The sequence below is a fragment of the Numenius arquata genome, chromosome 2 (genome assembly GCF_964106895.1).
Source record: "Numenius arquata chromosome 2, bNumArq3.hap1.1, whole genome shotgun sequence".
Classification (NCBI taxonomy): domain Eukaryota; kingdom Metazoa; phylum Chordata; class Aves; order Charadriiformes; family Scolopacidae; genus Numenius; species Numenius arquata.
Window position 1 is genome coordinate 132,903,164 of NC_133577.1, and position 16,026 is coordinate 132,919,189.

General features: G+C 45.7%; 1 protein-coding gene across 2 annotated transcripts in view; it reads right to left on the reverse strand.

Annotated features, from left to right (window-relative positions):
* Positions 1-14,037, reverse strand: part of GOLGB1 (golgin B1) — a 44,646-nt gene extending 30,609 nt beyond the window's left edge. The window contains exons 1-8 of one of the 2 annotated variants that reach the window (XM_074165632.1): positions 13,966-14,037; positions 10,137-10,274; positions 8,201-8,297; positions 7,452-7,604; positions 6,549-6,701; positions 2,356-2,508; positions 951-1,073; positions 400-513 (exon numbers count right to left, since the gene is read on the reverse strand). In XM_074165632.1, coding sequence (XP_074021733.1) covers positions 400-513; positions 951-1,073; positions 2,356-2,508; positions 6,549-6,701; positions 7,452-7,604; positions 8,201-8,290 — 786 coding nt within the window. In that variant the 5' untranslated portion in view covers positions 8,291-8,297; positions 10,137-10,274; positions 13,966-14,037. Of the gene's footprint in view, positions 1-399; positions 514-950; positions 1,074-2,355; positions 2,516-6,548; positions 6,702-7,451; positions 7,605-8,196; positions 8,298-10,136; positions 10,275-13,965 lie in introns of those variants that run through there. The other variant, XM_074165643.1, reaches the window with a different exon arrangement.
* Between the last annotated feature and the right edge of the window lie 1,989 nt (positions 14,038-16,026).

Genomic DNA, 16,026 nt, shown 5'->3' on the forward strand with positions numbered 1-16,026 from the left:
AAGATCCCAGAAAGCTGGTCAACATTGACCAGAGATTTAAGCCAGCCAAGGAACAGAAACAGACCCAACACTTGCCAAAATTCCTTTTGTCAAACTTCCTCCTCCTGGAGCTGGGGACGGCCAGCACAGCCAGTTTCAGGAGGAAGGCAATGAGGAGCTCCCTTTACTTTATGGCGAGGAAGAGAAGCTTCAGCCACATGGCATCAAGTTTATATGTCTACCAAGATCTTCCTCTGACCATATAATGTGCATGAGGGGAGTCAAAGCCACAGAGGAGTAGTCAGGGGACTCCAACCACCATGCCATGAAGATATTCATAGCTTCTGAGCTACTGAAAAAGGCCCCACCCACCCACCCCTTACACATGAGTAAGGCAATAAGCAAAGCATGAAAAGATACCTGGTTTTGTTCTTCAGCGGCATGTAATTCATGCTGCAGCAGTTCTACCACCTGAGTTCGTCCCAGCAGAGCTGCCTCCTGCTCCTCCAGCTTTCTCTGAAGCGTACGCAGGTTCTGCGAGAAAGAGAGTACTACACCAGGATCTGGGGGCTAACATAAGAGGGCTAGATTTCCTGGTTTCATCCACACACCTAGTTTTCACAACACAGTTACTTCAATAGCCTGGACAACTTCATTTTTGTTGACACTCATTCTGGAGCCCTGATGCAGTAGGAAGAACTCACCATTGTTTTACAAAGAGGAAACTGGAGCACAATAATTTAATACTTCTTTTTAACTGTTCGTTCTTTCTAACTTCTTGCTGATAGCAAATCAGCAGACTGAAGCTAGGACTCAAAGTTCAAAGTAGCATCCCAAAAACAATGCAAACCAATGAAATCGTATCTCTTCTCACCCCTTCCGAGTTACTTTGATGCTCTCAGGGTGTGCTCAGACTGGTAAAATTTCTTTTTCTTTCTCCTCCCATAATAATATTATTATATCAAATATACCTGCTGCATCTCTGCTTCCAGATCTGATTGGGTTGCTATTGTGAGCAATTCAGCTTGGTGCTGGTGAACCTGCTCTTCTAGGAGAGCTTCCTTCTCCCGAATCACTTCCTGCAGGCAGCTCAGCTGAAAAAATAAGCCACAAAATAAATGAAAAAACCCAAAAGAAGGTTACGAGCTTGACAGACATGCAGGCTTACTTTCAACACGCACCACCATGTTACGTGCATGATGAGGTCTTCAGCTTGATAATCCTCTGTGTCACCTTGGTCAAATGGTATCTTTACCCTACTAATACATATATATTAACTGATAATATTTCAGATCCCAAAAAGCAAAACATGTAAAATTTAATCTAAAAATATGCAGAATACGCAGAATATGATCACAAGTTCATAAAACTTCTGGGTTTTTGTTTGTATAGGATGCAGCCCAATTCAGAGATCATAAGCTAAACCTGCAATTCAGAGTATTAATAAAAATCTTTCCATACAACAGCTGGCAGAGAAGAGCCCAAATTCTGACTTGAAGGAAGGGACACCCTGTCCAGGCCCTGCTAGGGCCTGTTGTCCCCAGCCTCAGAGAGCCATCAGTCCCACTGCCCACATGTGAAACCATGAAGATGACTTAACGGTGGAGTACTACCAAGGGTGGTTACTGCCTTGGGGCACAGGATATCTCATGGGACACAGATGAAGAACATCTTGGGATTGCAAAAGATTTATGGAATGTTTAGAGGAGGAACAAAAGGCAGGGAAATGGATGTACCTGGGTGATTTGGGGAGGAACAAAAATGAAAAAATATATGGTTAGGGAATTAAAAAAGGCCAATTGTGTAAACAGTGGCTGCTCCATGTGCTTGTCTGGCCATGCCCTGCCCTGATCAGCAGCTGTCCTTCTTACCAAACACCATTTCTAACTGTCATTGATGGGTCTGCACCAGCAGCTGGAGGGGAGCTGTGAGCCCTGGGGCTTTGCATGTCCACGTGCTGGCAAGCGGGGAGACTTGAATCCAGGGGCCAGTTACTGGGCAAACTGAGTGTCTAAGCACAGCTGATGGTGAGGTCCACAATGTACATTGCGTATATTCTCACTGTTCTCTCATCTGAGCTGCCATAGAGGGGAACCGGGTGAGGCTGCTGGCACTGCCTGTGTGACATGAGTGCTGGGTGCCTCTGCCCATGTTATCCAGTTGGTCGATGCCCCAAGACCGTCAGTGTTTAAGAGGGATTTGGACAATGCCCTTATTAGCATGGTTTAACTTTTGGTCAGCCCTGAATTGGTCAGGCAGTTGGACAGGATGATCGCTGTAGGTCCCTTCCAACTGAACTACTCTATTCTATCATGCTGGTGTAAATGGTGGGAAACACAGACACATAGACTAATGAATAGAAAAAAAATTCTATACCTGTGTTGCATACTTGATTTCAGCATCTTTCCGATACACTTCTGCCAGAGCCAGCTGTTCCTTCAGATCTTGAACAGTCTCCTCTCGCTCCCTGAGCTGCTCTCTTAGTGCTTCGGCTTCCTCTCTGTGTCCTTCACTTATATTTTGGTTATTCTGACATCGCAAGAGGAAAGAAGCAGGAAGAAAAGAAACAGGACAAAGTAAAGTGAGCAATATTACTGGTCAACAAAAAAAAAAAAAAAAAAGAAAAATAGAATGCTACTGCACCCTTGATTCCTAAGCAGATGCTTATTTCTACTACATCTCTTAATTTCTTAACTTTACATTTTCTTTGTTTCTTTAATTAAAGTTGTCCTACATTAAGTAACTATTTTCCCTATTTCTGTGTAGTACGCACAAGATGTCTTTAATTGGGAAGTGTCAAATCCCTTTGGAATGGCTAACTATCCATGGATGTTTACCATATATTTTATTTAATAACATAATTTGCCTTAGTTTAATGATAGGACCACCTTGATTTGTGAGGCTTTTTAATTTAACAGATTTCTCTAATACCAGAAATTAAACATTTTTTTAAATTAGCAATAGAAGAATATTCTCTGCATGCCAAAGGGGCAGACATTAAACATTCCGGATTACAGAAAATGCCCATGGAAATCTCTTTAGACTAAAGGGATTTATAGCAATGAACCTGTTAGGAATAAGCAAAGGGGACATGCAAACAATTGTCAGTTCTACTCCACTCTGAGGCACTAAAACCCTCTGTTTATGACCATGAAATTTAAACTCAGACAACATTTCACATAAAACATGTGCTTAGACTATGTCTACTCAGACATACTACACCTGCACTCTTTTAGCTTCTCAAAGACCATCTGTATGGCTGGCAGTTCTCTAATGCCACGGTTGTACACCTACTTAACACGGAGCTGCACAATAGGTCCAGCGTATCAACACTGTCACCAAGAAGCAGGAAAAATACTTCTATTGTTATCATCTCAGCACTCCCAACTACTTCAAGCACTTTGTACTGGGGACTTTTGACTGAATATGTAAAACATTCTCTTTCCTTTTCCTTGCACAGGTATTGGATCAAAGATCACCAATAACAAATGGAGTCTAGAGAGTATTTATGTCTGAAATTTTAAACCCATGCTGAAAAATTTATGAAGGCTTTTAGAAGGACTTATAAGTCAGTGTAATAAGAATAAGTAAGAAGCTACCATTCCTCAAAAGATGTGTCACCTCCACAGAAGGTCTTTGGAAGCAGGTAAAATAGACAAGGAAAGCTTTAATTGTTCTTCAGCTTAGAAGTAGAACAGGGAGTAAAAACAAAACAACGTAAGTGCCAGAAGGTTTAAGAAGCCAGGGATATATATCATTTATAAGGTTGGGGCAAACCAGTTGCTAGGGGGGAAAGATGAATTAGTCTGTTTACTTGGGATTAGCTTTTAGGATTGATATTTAGTGTCAGATTTCAAAAAGCTTTTGATAAAGTGCTCGCACGCTGGTGGAGAATTGCAACTAAGGATAGTAGCACAGCTACAAAGTTCCCAGAGCTCAAGCTGTCAAATACCTTGTTTTCCCAACTGTATAAACTCTTATATCTGCACATAAACTTTAAAAGTGGGTAAACACAAATTAAGAGGAGCCTCAATTGTTCTGTATACAAATACCAACTACTTAATAGAAAGATATAAATTGATATTTCACTCGCTGCGAGGGTAGTGAGAGCCTGGCCCAGGCTGCCCAGAGAAGCTGTGGCTGCCCCATCCCTGGAGGGGTTCAAGGCCAGGTTGGAGGGGGCTTGGAGCAACCTGCTCTGGTGGGAGGTGTCCCTGCCCAGGGCAGGGGGTGGTACTGAATGGGCTTTAAGGTCCCTTCCAACCCAAACCATTCTATGATTCTATGATATTTTGATTCTTCCGAAAGTGAGGCACACTGTTAAAAGCCCAGAAAGTAATAGTACCAATCAGATATTTAAAATACAGCCTTCTCATGGGGTATCATGGAGAGAAAAAAAAAACCCTTTGCTATATTTATCCCTTGTGATTTCCAAAAGGAACCACAAACATTCAATACCTCAGCACAACATGCAACCTTAATCTAAGTTTTTTGTCTTCAAATGACGGGGTATCTGTTTAGGAAATACCACCATTATTCAAGACAGCATCTACTTAGGGAAATAATTCCGAATAAATAAAGGGATGTGTAGCTTCTCAGTAAGTCTAACCTTACAAGAAAGTATCTAGAAAGTGCTTTCTGGGTCAAATACATAATATTGTAGGTAACTGCCCTTACATAATTTCTCTTAAATGAAGTTCTAACCCAAAACCAACAAGGCTCTGGTCCGCATCATTTCCACCGGAGACCGTATTAAGACCTTGTTCCTCTAGTTAGGTGGTCATTTTTCTTAATGGCTAATTTACACCCATCTATTCACCTGTCAGTACTGTCCTTGCCCTTTAACAGTTTTCCCACTTTCTCGGTGCTTACCTTCCTCACACAACTGTAGAAAGAAATGATGTTTCCTCTCTGCCTTGGTCGATGCCTAGTAAAAGCACCCAAGCTATTTTGAATGTCTAGTAAAAGTAGCTCCAAACGTGGCAGGAGAATGGAAAGTCTTTTTCTGCTCTCAGAATTTATCTTTCCTAATTCCAAGAGAACAGAATGTGACAACACTCGGCATGAAACCTTGCCATTCTCAGTACAACAGTCATAAGGATAACTGTTTGCCTTAAATAAAAAAGAACAGGCCTCGTTTTGAAATCTACACCACACTGATTAACTGATGATAAGCTTTCTCTCATTTTGCCTTCAACTGATACATTTGAATTTTGAAGAAAGAACACTCATTAGTCCATAACAGCAAGTCTACACAAAATAATATAACAGCACACAGGTCTACACATGCTACAGATGAACAAGCTAAAAAAAGTCTCAGCAGCAGGACAGCAAAGCGAAGTGACGTTGCTAAGTAGATTCTGGGGCCTTCATTGTCCTCTGTAGGACCTGCTTTGGCAGGGGGGTTGGACTAGATGATCTCTGGAGGTCCCTTCCAACCCCATGTGATTCTGTAGCTGGGAGATTTCTGTCATGGCCTTGCAGTACACAGTGACAGGATATCACAACTGCTTGACCTTGCACTCACTAAATTTTGCTTTATTTTTCTATTATGTCAATCCTCAAGATCATCCAATTCTTCCTGTATGAAAACCAAATGCTGCTTTGCATTGAGAAAGATTCTCAAGATTGTACTGTAAAGTGAATTACAGTATTATTTAGGATTACAGTATTATATTACACTATAATTCTATGATTTTATGATGCCATCAATCAAAAATAGTAAGCAGAAGTCACGGAACCAATCTCTACGCCATTAGTAGTCACCTCTCACCTCACAGCTCTCACTCACCATTTAATGCTTGCTATATTTTAATCTTTTTTTTTAATGTTTCAAATAACCCTTATCTTCTCTGGTTTAATGAGCATCATCTGATGTCCTGCAATCTGTTTGGACTGCTATCACATTTCCCTTGTTTAATATTAATAACTTTTTAAAGAAAACTATGTGGTCAGCAGAACAATTAATTTTTTAAAAATTACCAGCTCTGATGGGAGTTTCTATCTAGTAGCTAATAGCTGCTTTAATGTCTTGGTACAGCACACTTTCCCCTCGTTTTTTACCTAGCTTTACACAATTATGGTTTGTTAACCATAAAACTTTGTGTTAGCACAGGAAGCTATAACGGCTGGGTTTTTAAATTTTTTTAAAAACACATTTAAATTACTACCTTTCAATTTTAATGACCTCCTTGCCTCGTTGATCTTGTATTTCAGCCAACTTTCCCCCTCCTTTGCCATACTCACATGACCGATAACATTTTGAAACTTACAGCTCAGGCAGATGTGTGATTTCTGCAGGAAAGAACTTGGCTACAACAGCTCACTGAAAGTACACAAAGTGAAACCAGCCCATACCCTCGATGAGATCGAGGTGTGAACCCCAGGGGCAGCTGCGGTACAAAGAAACTGAACAGACCGGCTTCCTCCAGCACAGACATCCTTGCTGGGACTATGAACCTCCTGCTAACAAGAGATGGGACCTGCTAGCTCACTGGGACCTGAAACGTAGGGTGGCACCAGCCTATCAGCAGAGGCTAACATCTCTTAAGTAGCCCTGTTCTCCCCACCTTGGGATAGACTTGCTCTTCTGACAAGGTCTGCGCAGACAACAGTGATCCTTTCTCTGTCAGCTCCTCAATGCGTTTGTTCAGAGTGGCCAGCTTGGCTTTGGCCTGAAGTTTAAGCTTCATCAGTTTAGCGTCTGCAGCCTCTCGCTCTTCCTGTAAACGAAGGACACAAACTGAGTGCACTTAAAATTCTAGTGCTATCACCCGGAAAGCATCACTTGAAAAACTCACATAATTTGTCGGTCTGCTGTTTTTTGTCCAAACCTGCCTCCACAGTAACAGTGCTAATTTAAACACATCCAGGAAACAAATTTGCTCTGAAGCACTACACACAGCAAATAGTTCACTTCTGCTCTAGTACTGTCCCTTCAAGGGACAGATCACTCAAGGGACTTCTAGCAGTCAGCACAAACTCAGTTTGACTTCCTCTGCTGTATGCAGCCCCTCACTGTCTCAGGTAACTGCACTTTCTCTCATGTCATGCCTCAGGGTAAGCAGTACGTATCTTTGGTCACGTGCCATGAAACCACTGGAATGCTAGGTGACTGCAGCACAGCCTACTCTGTCTCAAACACTCTGAAGTGGGGAAAGAAAAACCTCACACAAAAGATACTAGTGTTTATCAGAGCCACCAGGAATCTGCACAAGCCTCGAGGAGCTCCGAGACAAAATGCTACATAACTTGGATGTAACTTATCTACTCTAGAAGGAATTACCCCTAAGCAAAACGAACAGAAGTTATCCTACATCTCCTGGGTTAGGATTTCAATAGTTCTCTGGCATTGATGCATTTAGTAGTGCAGGTGTCCCAGATGTTCAAAAGAAACCAGAGACTGCCCTGCATAGAAAGCTGAAACAGCGTTTCTACTCTTGCTCCCAGGTCCCCGATAAAAGAAATGATACCTTGAGTACAGTTTCTTTTTGCTGGAGCAGGGCATCCTTCTCTCGGATCAAATCCTTCAGCTGAACAACAAGTTTTTCTGTGTGGGCTAGGCGCTCCAACAGGTCCTCAGGTGCCTCCTCCATGCTTTCTGCTTCTGGCTCTAGAGCTTGTACCTGAAACAGTGAAATGAGTGCTACGGAGGAAAAAAGTCTAAGCAGACTGCAGCACAGCTTCCAAATGATATATTCAGCTCCACTCCTAAATGCTGCACTCTGTTCCCTGCAAGCATTTCATGTAGCCTACAGAACTATACACAGTTAGCTGAAACCAGGAGTAAAGCTCAGGATACACATGAGCCAATGCACAAAAAAAGAGCACCTTTGCTGAACACAACACCAGCAAATCTGAAATAAGTGGTACGGCAACGCACAGATCCAGCCTTCCACTGCTACTCAATCACACAGAGCTCCCCTGTCTGCTACACGGGATCATTAGTACTCTTAAAAAAAGTCTTTCTTCACCCTAATTCTAGTTTGTTTTGTAGGATCACCTTGAGATGTAGGAACTAAGGAGATTATGGTCTGTCCCACAAAAGCGCTGACTGAAGAGGTCAGGAACATAGGAGCAGAGTGGAACGACAGCTCAGTCTGGTGCTCAGCAATGAAGAAGGAAACAGTTCTCAGAGCAGTCAAACGATTCACGCTCTCCAAACTAACTCTCAGTAAGATCTGAAAATCTTTAGATCTAAAAACTGTAAAACCGTACTTACAGCAACAGAGGATTCAGTAACTGCATCTCCATCATCACCTGACAGCTCTTGCAAAACAGTACTCGCTAAACCTGACAAACGGCTCAGCATCTTCAGCCTAAAACAAAAGTCAGAATACAGTTACAGAGTCAAAACTGCTAAGAAGAATAAGCATCCCTTCATGCTTATCTCTAACGTTACAGAGGAGACCAGGCTTACAGGGAATACGTCTCTTCTTCCAAGAGAGAAAAGCCAAAGTAAAACCTCAGGAATAAAGAAATGATTACATTAACAATAGCAGCCAGGCTCTCTGCCTCTACAAAAGCAGGGGATGATTCTTAAATGAAGTCACTTACAGGCCAAACATGGCCTACAAATACATACAAGAAGCTTTTTGTTAATAAGTAGTGGGAATGGTCAACTCAGCCCTGATGCCTGCTGAGTAGATGTAAGTGTGTCACCTTAGAGAGATGGTGAGACCTCTGCATGTCACATATGTGACATGACAGGACCTTGACATAGGGGAATAGTCTGGAGAGGGCATGTTGCTCTGGCTGCTGCTTAGCACAGCTTCTTTCCTTTCCTTGAAATTCAGGAGCTGAAACGATCCAGGAATTGGAGGTGAAGAACAAGAAAAACGCAGCAGTACCAGCCAGAAATGCATGATTTGCCATTTTGAGGAGAATGGCAGATTAAGTTCTCCATTATTAACCCAGACAATGGGATGCAATTCACCTCAGTAAGTTCACCAAATTCTAATGAGCAGTGGATAAGCCGACGTATAGAGCTGCCACCCAGAGGGATCTCAACAGGCTAGAGAAACAGATGGACAGAAAAATCATCAAGTTCAAAAAAGGCAAATACAGAGCTCTACACCTGGGATGGAACAAACACAGGCAGTAGTACAGGCTGGGGACCGACTGGCTGTGAAACTGCGTTGCAGAAGACAACCCAGGGATGCTGGTGGACAAGCTCAACATGAGAGCAGATGTGCTCTCGCAGCAGAGGTCAACTGTATACCGAACTGCATTGATAAGACCGCAGTCAGCAGGCTGAGGGAGGCAATTATTCTTTTATTTAGCACTTGTAAGACTACGTTTGAAGTACAGTGTCCACTTTCAAGCTCCCCGATACACAAAAACGATAGGGACAAACTGAAGCAAGCACAGCAGAAAGCCCCCAAGTCATACAGAGAGGCTGAGAACGCTTAGCTTGTTCCGCCTTGAGAAAAACGGGTGGGGAGGGGGATATAATTGCTGTCTTCCCTATAATTGCCTATTAGGTAGCTAAAGACAGAGCCAGACATTTCTTACGAGATGCACAGCAGATGGACATGAAGCAGTGGACAAAAGTTGCAGCAAAAGAAATTTCAATCAGAAAAAAAAAATGCACACAGGGAAAATGATAAAAAAAATTCTGGAATAGGCCCAGAGCAGTCTGATCTAACTTTGAAGTCAGCCATGCTAAGAGCAGAGGGTCTGACCAAATGAACTCCCAAGGTCCCTTAAGACTTAAATCATTCTAGTATTCTATGAAGAAAGGTCACACGTGACACTTGACATCTCTTAACAGAGAAGCTATAGATCTGTCCCAACTCTAAGTCTGTGCCTGAAATTGGCAAAATAATTTGTACAAACATAAAAGAAGCTCCAGTAGTGCAAATTGAAACCAGGCAAACTCACGTTAGTTACTGTAATGTAAACTATCTCCATCAAATGGAATCTTTTAATATGACAAGCTGACTGTTTAGCTAGAAGCAGGCTTCTAAATCTGGCTACGATGACCCACTCACTCCTGACCTCCTTTATCCTAGTAAGGAAATTTTTCCTCATAGATTGCTACGTACTTTATTTTTCTGTAGCAGCCACACCTTCTAAACATCTGATTTTGCAGATGTAGGAAGTGCCACAATGCACATTAGAGTATCGATAGCAGAAAAGGGTATGTGAATACCAACCTCTTTTATGCACTGAGTAGCTCATAGCTCTGCTTATTCAGTAGTATAGAGGTTTCCAAGGCACAGCAGTCACACACAGGTCCTTCACGCCATTCTTTTCTGTCTTTTGGGCACTGACAGGTTGCATGAACCAAGACTCTTTAAGGAAGGGCGGGGGGGGGGGGGGGGAAGGAAAGAGGAAAATAATTTATCCAACAGTAAAGAAATAAGCCCATTTTTCATCCTACACAGTACACTTCGGGATTATTATAGTCAATCACTTGCAATAAGCATAAAAAGTTCTTCCCCATTCAGGAAACTGATTTTCTCCTGCTCTTGCAGACATGCTTTGGTTTCTTATGCTGTACGGCATGAGCTTAGTGTCTCTTCAGCCTATAGAGCAAACCGCCTCCAAAGCGGTTAGTGAAGCAAAAAGACATGAGGCAAGAAGCCAGGCCCCGAACGGTCTCTTGCAAAGAGTTCTAGAGGATGAAAGTACTCATGCAGCATACTGTCAGCCAGCCAGGACTGTCTATGTTCCCTATCAATACAACGGCCAGTGAAAAAAGTACTGCTGGTCTGCTGATTTCTCACCGGCCCCGAGTGAGACCGAGGCATGGAATTCCACAATAATATAGTTTTCCTGTTCCTACTAGAGAAATTTCTCCTGTCATCCTCAACTATTCACCAAGCTGGTAATATAAAAGACTCATTTAAAGACCTGGAACCCCTGGTTCATTATAAAAGTAATAAAGAATTTAGAGTTTTGTAAACCCCCACCCCCACAATACCCCAGTGAGGAACAGACCCTGCTGTCTTGGCAATGGTAAAAGCACATTTTAGAAAACAGTCACCCAAATGCAAAAATGCCTCTTTCTGACTGTTACCGATATTTGAAGAGGCTGCACCTGATCTTCCTATTGAGCATTAGGCCACAGCTTCCTAAAGTCACAAATGCACAATATATCATTGAGATGTGACATGAGGTAACATAAGATGACACCATTCAGGATCGATAGAACCAACAGACTAATTGTTAGAAGTGGTATTAGAAAAATGGAAAAAAGTAGAATCTAGGCATCTGCAGACATCTGTTGTAACCAGAAATACGTCTGGGCCTCAGCACATAATCTGCATGCTACAGGTATTACAATTTCAAGCAGGTGTACATGGGCCATGTTGAGAAGCGAGCGATTCCCTGGCCTTTGTCCAGGCTATGTTAACTTGCTACTGAACTCGTGCCTTGCTGGGCTTGGCTTACACTTGGCTCCTCCACATGCAAACAGAGGGACCAGGGCTTGTCTGCAACTACTGGCACAGGCATGGACTTCAATGACCCAAACTCAAGTCTTATAGATTCACATCTTTTGTGCTCACCTTTAAATTATATTCTCAGGTGAGCTGAACATGGCAAGGGATGTGAAGGGGAATGAAAAGTGATTCTACAATTATATAAACAGCAAAAGGAAGCATAGGGAAAACACAGGCCTGCTGCTAGATGTAGCAGGGGCCCTGATCACAGAAAGGGCTGAAGTCCTCACCGTCTCCTTTCCCTCAGTTTTCAGTGGCAAGACCAGGCTTCAGGAATCCAAGTCCACTGACACCGGGTGGAAAGTCTGGAGCAAAGAAGATCAAGCTAGGGAGCACCAACTGGTCACACACAAGTGCAAGGGCCTGACAGGGGGCACCCAGCAGCGCACCTGGGCTGACAGAGCTGGAAGGAGTGGCCGAGACCCCATCCAGAGCCTGGGCAGGCTGGGAAATGGGCCAACAGGAGCCTCCTGAAGTTCAACAAAGAGAAATGCCAACTCCTCCTGCACCTGCGGAAGTATTACCACATGCACCAGCAGGTGCTGAAGGCAGATCAGCCGGAAAGCAGCTCTGCAGTGAAGGACCATCATGGTGGACAACAAGCTGAGCACAAGCCAACAATACACCCTCATGGCAAAGGCCAACACCATCCTGGGCTGCATTAGGAGCAATGCCAAGAGGAAGGTGATCCTTCCTCTCTACTCAGCGCTGGTGAGACCACATCTGGAGTACCGCATCCAGTCCTAGCTCACCATAAAAGAGGTGGGAACTTGCTGGAGCAAATTCAGCATAGGAAAACAAAGAGAAGGCTCAGGGAGGATCTTATCACAGAATGGGTGAAGCTAGACCAGGTCATCTGGTCCAACCTCCCTGCTCAAACAGGACCACCAGCTGCCCAGAGACATAGAGACAGCTGCTCAGGACCACGTCCAGACAGCTTTTAAATATCTCCAGGGACAGAGGATCCACAACCACCCTGGGCAGCCTGTGCTCAGTAACCCACACAGTAAAAAAGTGCTTCTTGATGTTCAGAGGGAACCTCCTGTGTTTCAGTTTGTACTCATTGTCTCTGGTCCTGTCACTGGGCACCACTGTAAAGACCCTGCCTCAGTCTTCTTCAAACTCTCCCCAAGAGTAAACCCGGGAACAAGCATAACATAGCTTTAAATACTGTCTCAAAGCCAACAGTCTGCACGTGAGGTGGTAGCTGTCTTATGAATTACCCTGAAGGACTTGTGGCAGGAACACCCTGGTGCTTGCACTTCATGTTTACTTCTGACCTTATACCAGGAAAGCATTATATAATGTCGGCCAATTTCCTCATAAACAGAAGTAGACAAATACAAAAGGACAGAGGTTATTCCGTGTTCCACTGCCTCACCCAAATAAACTAAATAGTACTGCTTTCAGGGACGAGACTATCGCTCTTCCAGAGTCATAATGACTTTGGTATAGATTCCCATTTTTGTAATTAATAGCAGAACACAAAAGACCCCCACTGTGTACAGGATGTAAGCCAGTACAGTTTGTGTTCTGGTTGTAGCTGAAAATAATGTTTTGCTCAGCATTTCTATGACTAATAAAACTTTTGCTCATATGACTATTTTGAACACTGGGACTACCAGTGGTGTTCTAGAAGAGGCTCCTTTACTCTGAAATACACCTCCCTTACTCATCCAAGCTACCTAAACCCATCACTAGCCATAGGACAGTCTGCATACAAGCAGTAAGCAGTGCATAAATACACACATTTCTATCTCTAGGTAGCCATAAGGAAGACAGACTTGACAATGGTTTTCCCTAATTTATTCTATTATACATTTATTATACATAAAGTAAGTTTAATTCTTTGCATTTCCCTTCTTTTGAAAGCAAACAGGCATTGAAGGCATCGCTGCTGTACCCCTGCCCTGGACCAAACCTCTCCCACTGTGCAGAGGGGCTCTGAAAGGGACAAGGATGGAAGGAGAGCAGCAGATCTCGACCACCGCTGCCACCCACCATCCCAGCCCTCGGGAGCTGGCAACAACCTTCCACCAAGGGAAGGGGAAGCCAGCCCCGACCCAGCTGCAGGAGCGCTCGGTTGCCCCACTAGTCCGGCACATTTACCGACGAGAGTCTCCCCAACACAATGCCTCCGGCGGCCTCCCAGGGAAGAAACCTTCCCGGGCCGGGAACACCTGGACACCGGGTCTGACCGCCGGCGACGGGCGGCACGGCCGCAGTGCGGGCACCGGCGCGGAGGGGCCTGGCGGGACCACTGAGCCCGGGAGAGAGAAGACCGCCGCCGGCCCAGCCCGCCCCGCTGCTCCTCACCGCCCGGGACCCCGAGAAGCTGCGAACCCGTCCCGGTTCCCCAGGCCCTGCAGGGCCGCCCCCCGCATGGCTGCCCCCCGCATGGCTGGCAGCAGCGTCCCAGCGCTGCACGGCGGAGACCCAGGTCCGCGACCACCGCCCAGAGCCGGGCGACAGCCCCGGCCCCGCAGACCGCACACAGCGGAAAGACAGCACCAAGAGGCGGAGGAAGGCACCGACCTACCGCCGGCCCGCGCCCGCCGACCCCAGCACGGCTCCGCGAAGAGACACCGGTTCCACCCACAGCCACCTCAGCACCGGAACACGCCGCGGAGGCTTCCGCCGGCAGAGCGGCCCCGCCTCCCCGCAGGAGACTAGCCAGTCATCTGCGGAAATACAAAGATAGACGTGAGCATCAGCGAATTGAGGTGAAGCATCCGCCTCGGCGCCATGGTTATCCTGCAACATGGCACAAAATCACCAATCCCGCGTCGGTCTTGGGGACCCGCCCCATAACAAGGAAGCGACCAATCATCGGGGGCTCTCTGAGGCGTTGGTAGGGCCGCGGTGTGTGTCCGGTGTGACACGCCGCTCGGCAGGAGCGGGGACGCCACAGGGTCACGGGGTGTTTGGGATGAAGGAACGTCTGAGGGTCAACGAGTCCAACCCCCCGCCACGGGCAGGGACAGATTCCGCTAGGTCAGGCTGCTCAGAGCCCCATCCGGCCTGGCCTTGAACACCTCCAGGGGTGCCCAATCTAAACCTGCCCAATTTCAGTTTAAAACTGTCACCCCTTGTTGTGTCACTGCAGGCCTCAGTGAAAAGTCTTTCTCCATCTTTCCTCCTAGGCCCCTTTATTTATTGAAAGGCTGTAATAAGGCCTCCCTGGAGCCTTCTCTGTGGTAAACACCCCCAGCTTTCACAGCCTCTCTTCACAGGGGGAAGTTCCAGCCCTCCCAGCATCTCCGTGGCCTCCTCTGGCCCGGCTCCAACAGCTCACTGTGTTTTAACAGATACAGGTTTGTAAGGATAAAACGCTGGAATGATAACCATTCCTAAGTAAGCATGGTGATTGCCTCTGATTCTCTGTGCTGTCACCAGATGGGAGGTTGCCAGATCTGGTGGTCTGAGAGAGGTGAGGCTGCTACAGCTCCATCTCCCCGGGCCCAACCGGTTGCAAAGCGGATAATGTATTCTTAGTAGGCACATGCACACAAATGCATGTATACAACACATATACACATATGCACCCAGCCAGCAACACAGACAGAAGCACGCAGCTCTCACACGAACCCAAACAGCACCAATGGAGGCACCCCTGTGATTCAGAAAATGAATGGTTAAAGGTTGTTAGTGTGGATTTAGTACAGCCTGGCAAAGAACACAGCTCGGAGCCCAGCATTCCAAGATAAAGAAATGGCCTTGTGTATAAGATAGCGGGAACAGCCTGCATGCTAAGGAGGAACCCAACTGTCTGGGTAAAGTGTCCATCTGGTCGGGACCAGTTTTGCGGTTTGGGGTCCAGCCAGCCCAGCATTCTAGGACAAAGGTGAAGGTACACGGTGAAGAAGACTACGAGCCTTCCTCCAGAAGACCCCGGCCCATGACCACCAGGCGACAGTGCGCATGCGGCAAGGGGAGGAGACTTATGATAATGAGTTCTTAGAAATAATTAGAATAGTAACGCCTTTTCTTAGAATCAATTATAATAACCCAGCCCACCTTAATGAATATGTATGCTTTTCATCATAAATAGATGCTTCTTTTACAAACCGGTGTGCAAGTTTGGAGGAGCAATCCCCCTTGCACCCGGCGCCGCAATAAAGATACCTGCTTTATAACTCTCTGCGAGTTGTAAGGTTTGTTTCCGTGCATCACCTGCATCATCAGGATGCAGATCCATCAGTGGGAAACACACACGTGTGCACAATGCTGACGGCTCCAGCAGCTGGGCTCAGGCACTCCGTCTGCCCAGCAACTGGCCCTGGGTGCCTGGTCCCCCTGCTGCTGGCACCTCAACATGCCGGACCTCCAAGGCCCCAGCCCCACTGCAGCTGCTGGTACAGGTCCCCTTGCACACACCAACACACACAGGTGTGGACACAGTGCGTCCCTCCAGTAACTGTGATGAGGCTCTCGGGATCCCTGCTTTCTCCAGCCATCTGTCTCCTGCACAGAGAACACGCACAGACAAGTGGGTCTCCCTCGGCCCCACACCTTACAGTGTCTCCAGCAGTTGGGCTGATGGGTCCTCCCCATAGCCAGCTCCTCCAGCTGTCTCATTATCAGAGACATATGCACCTGG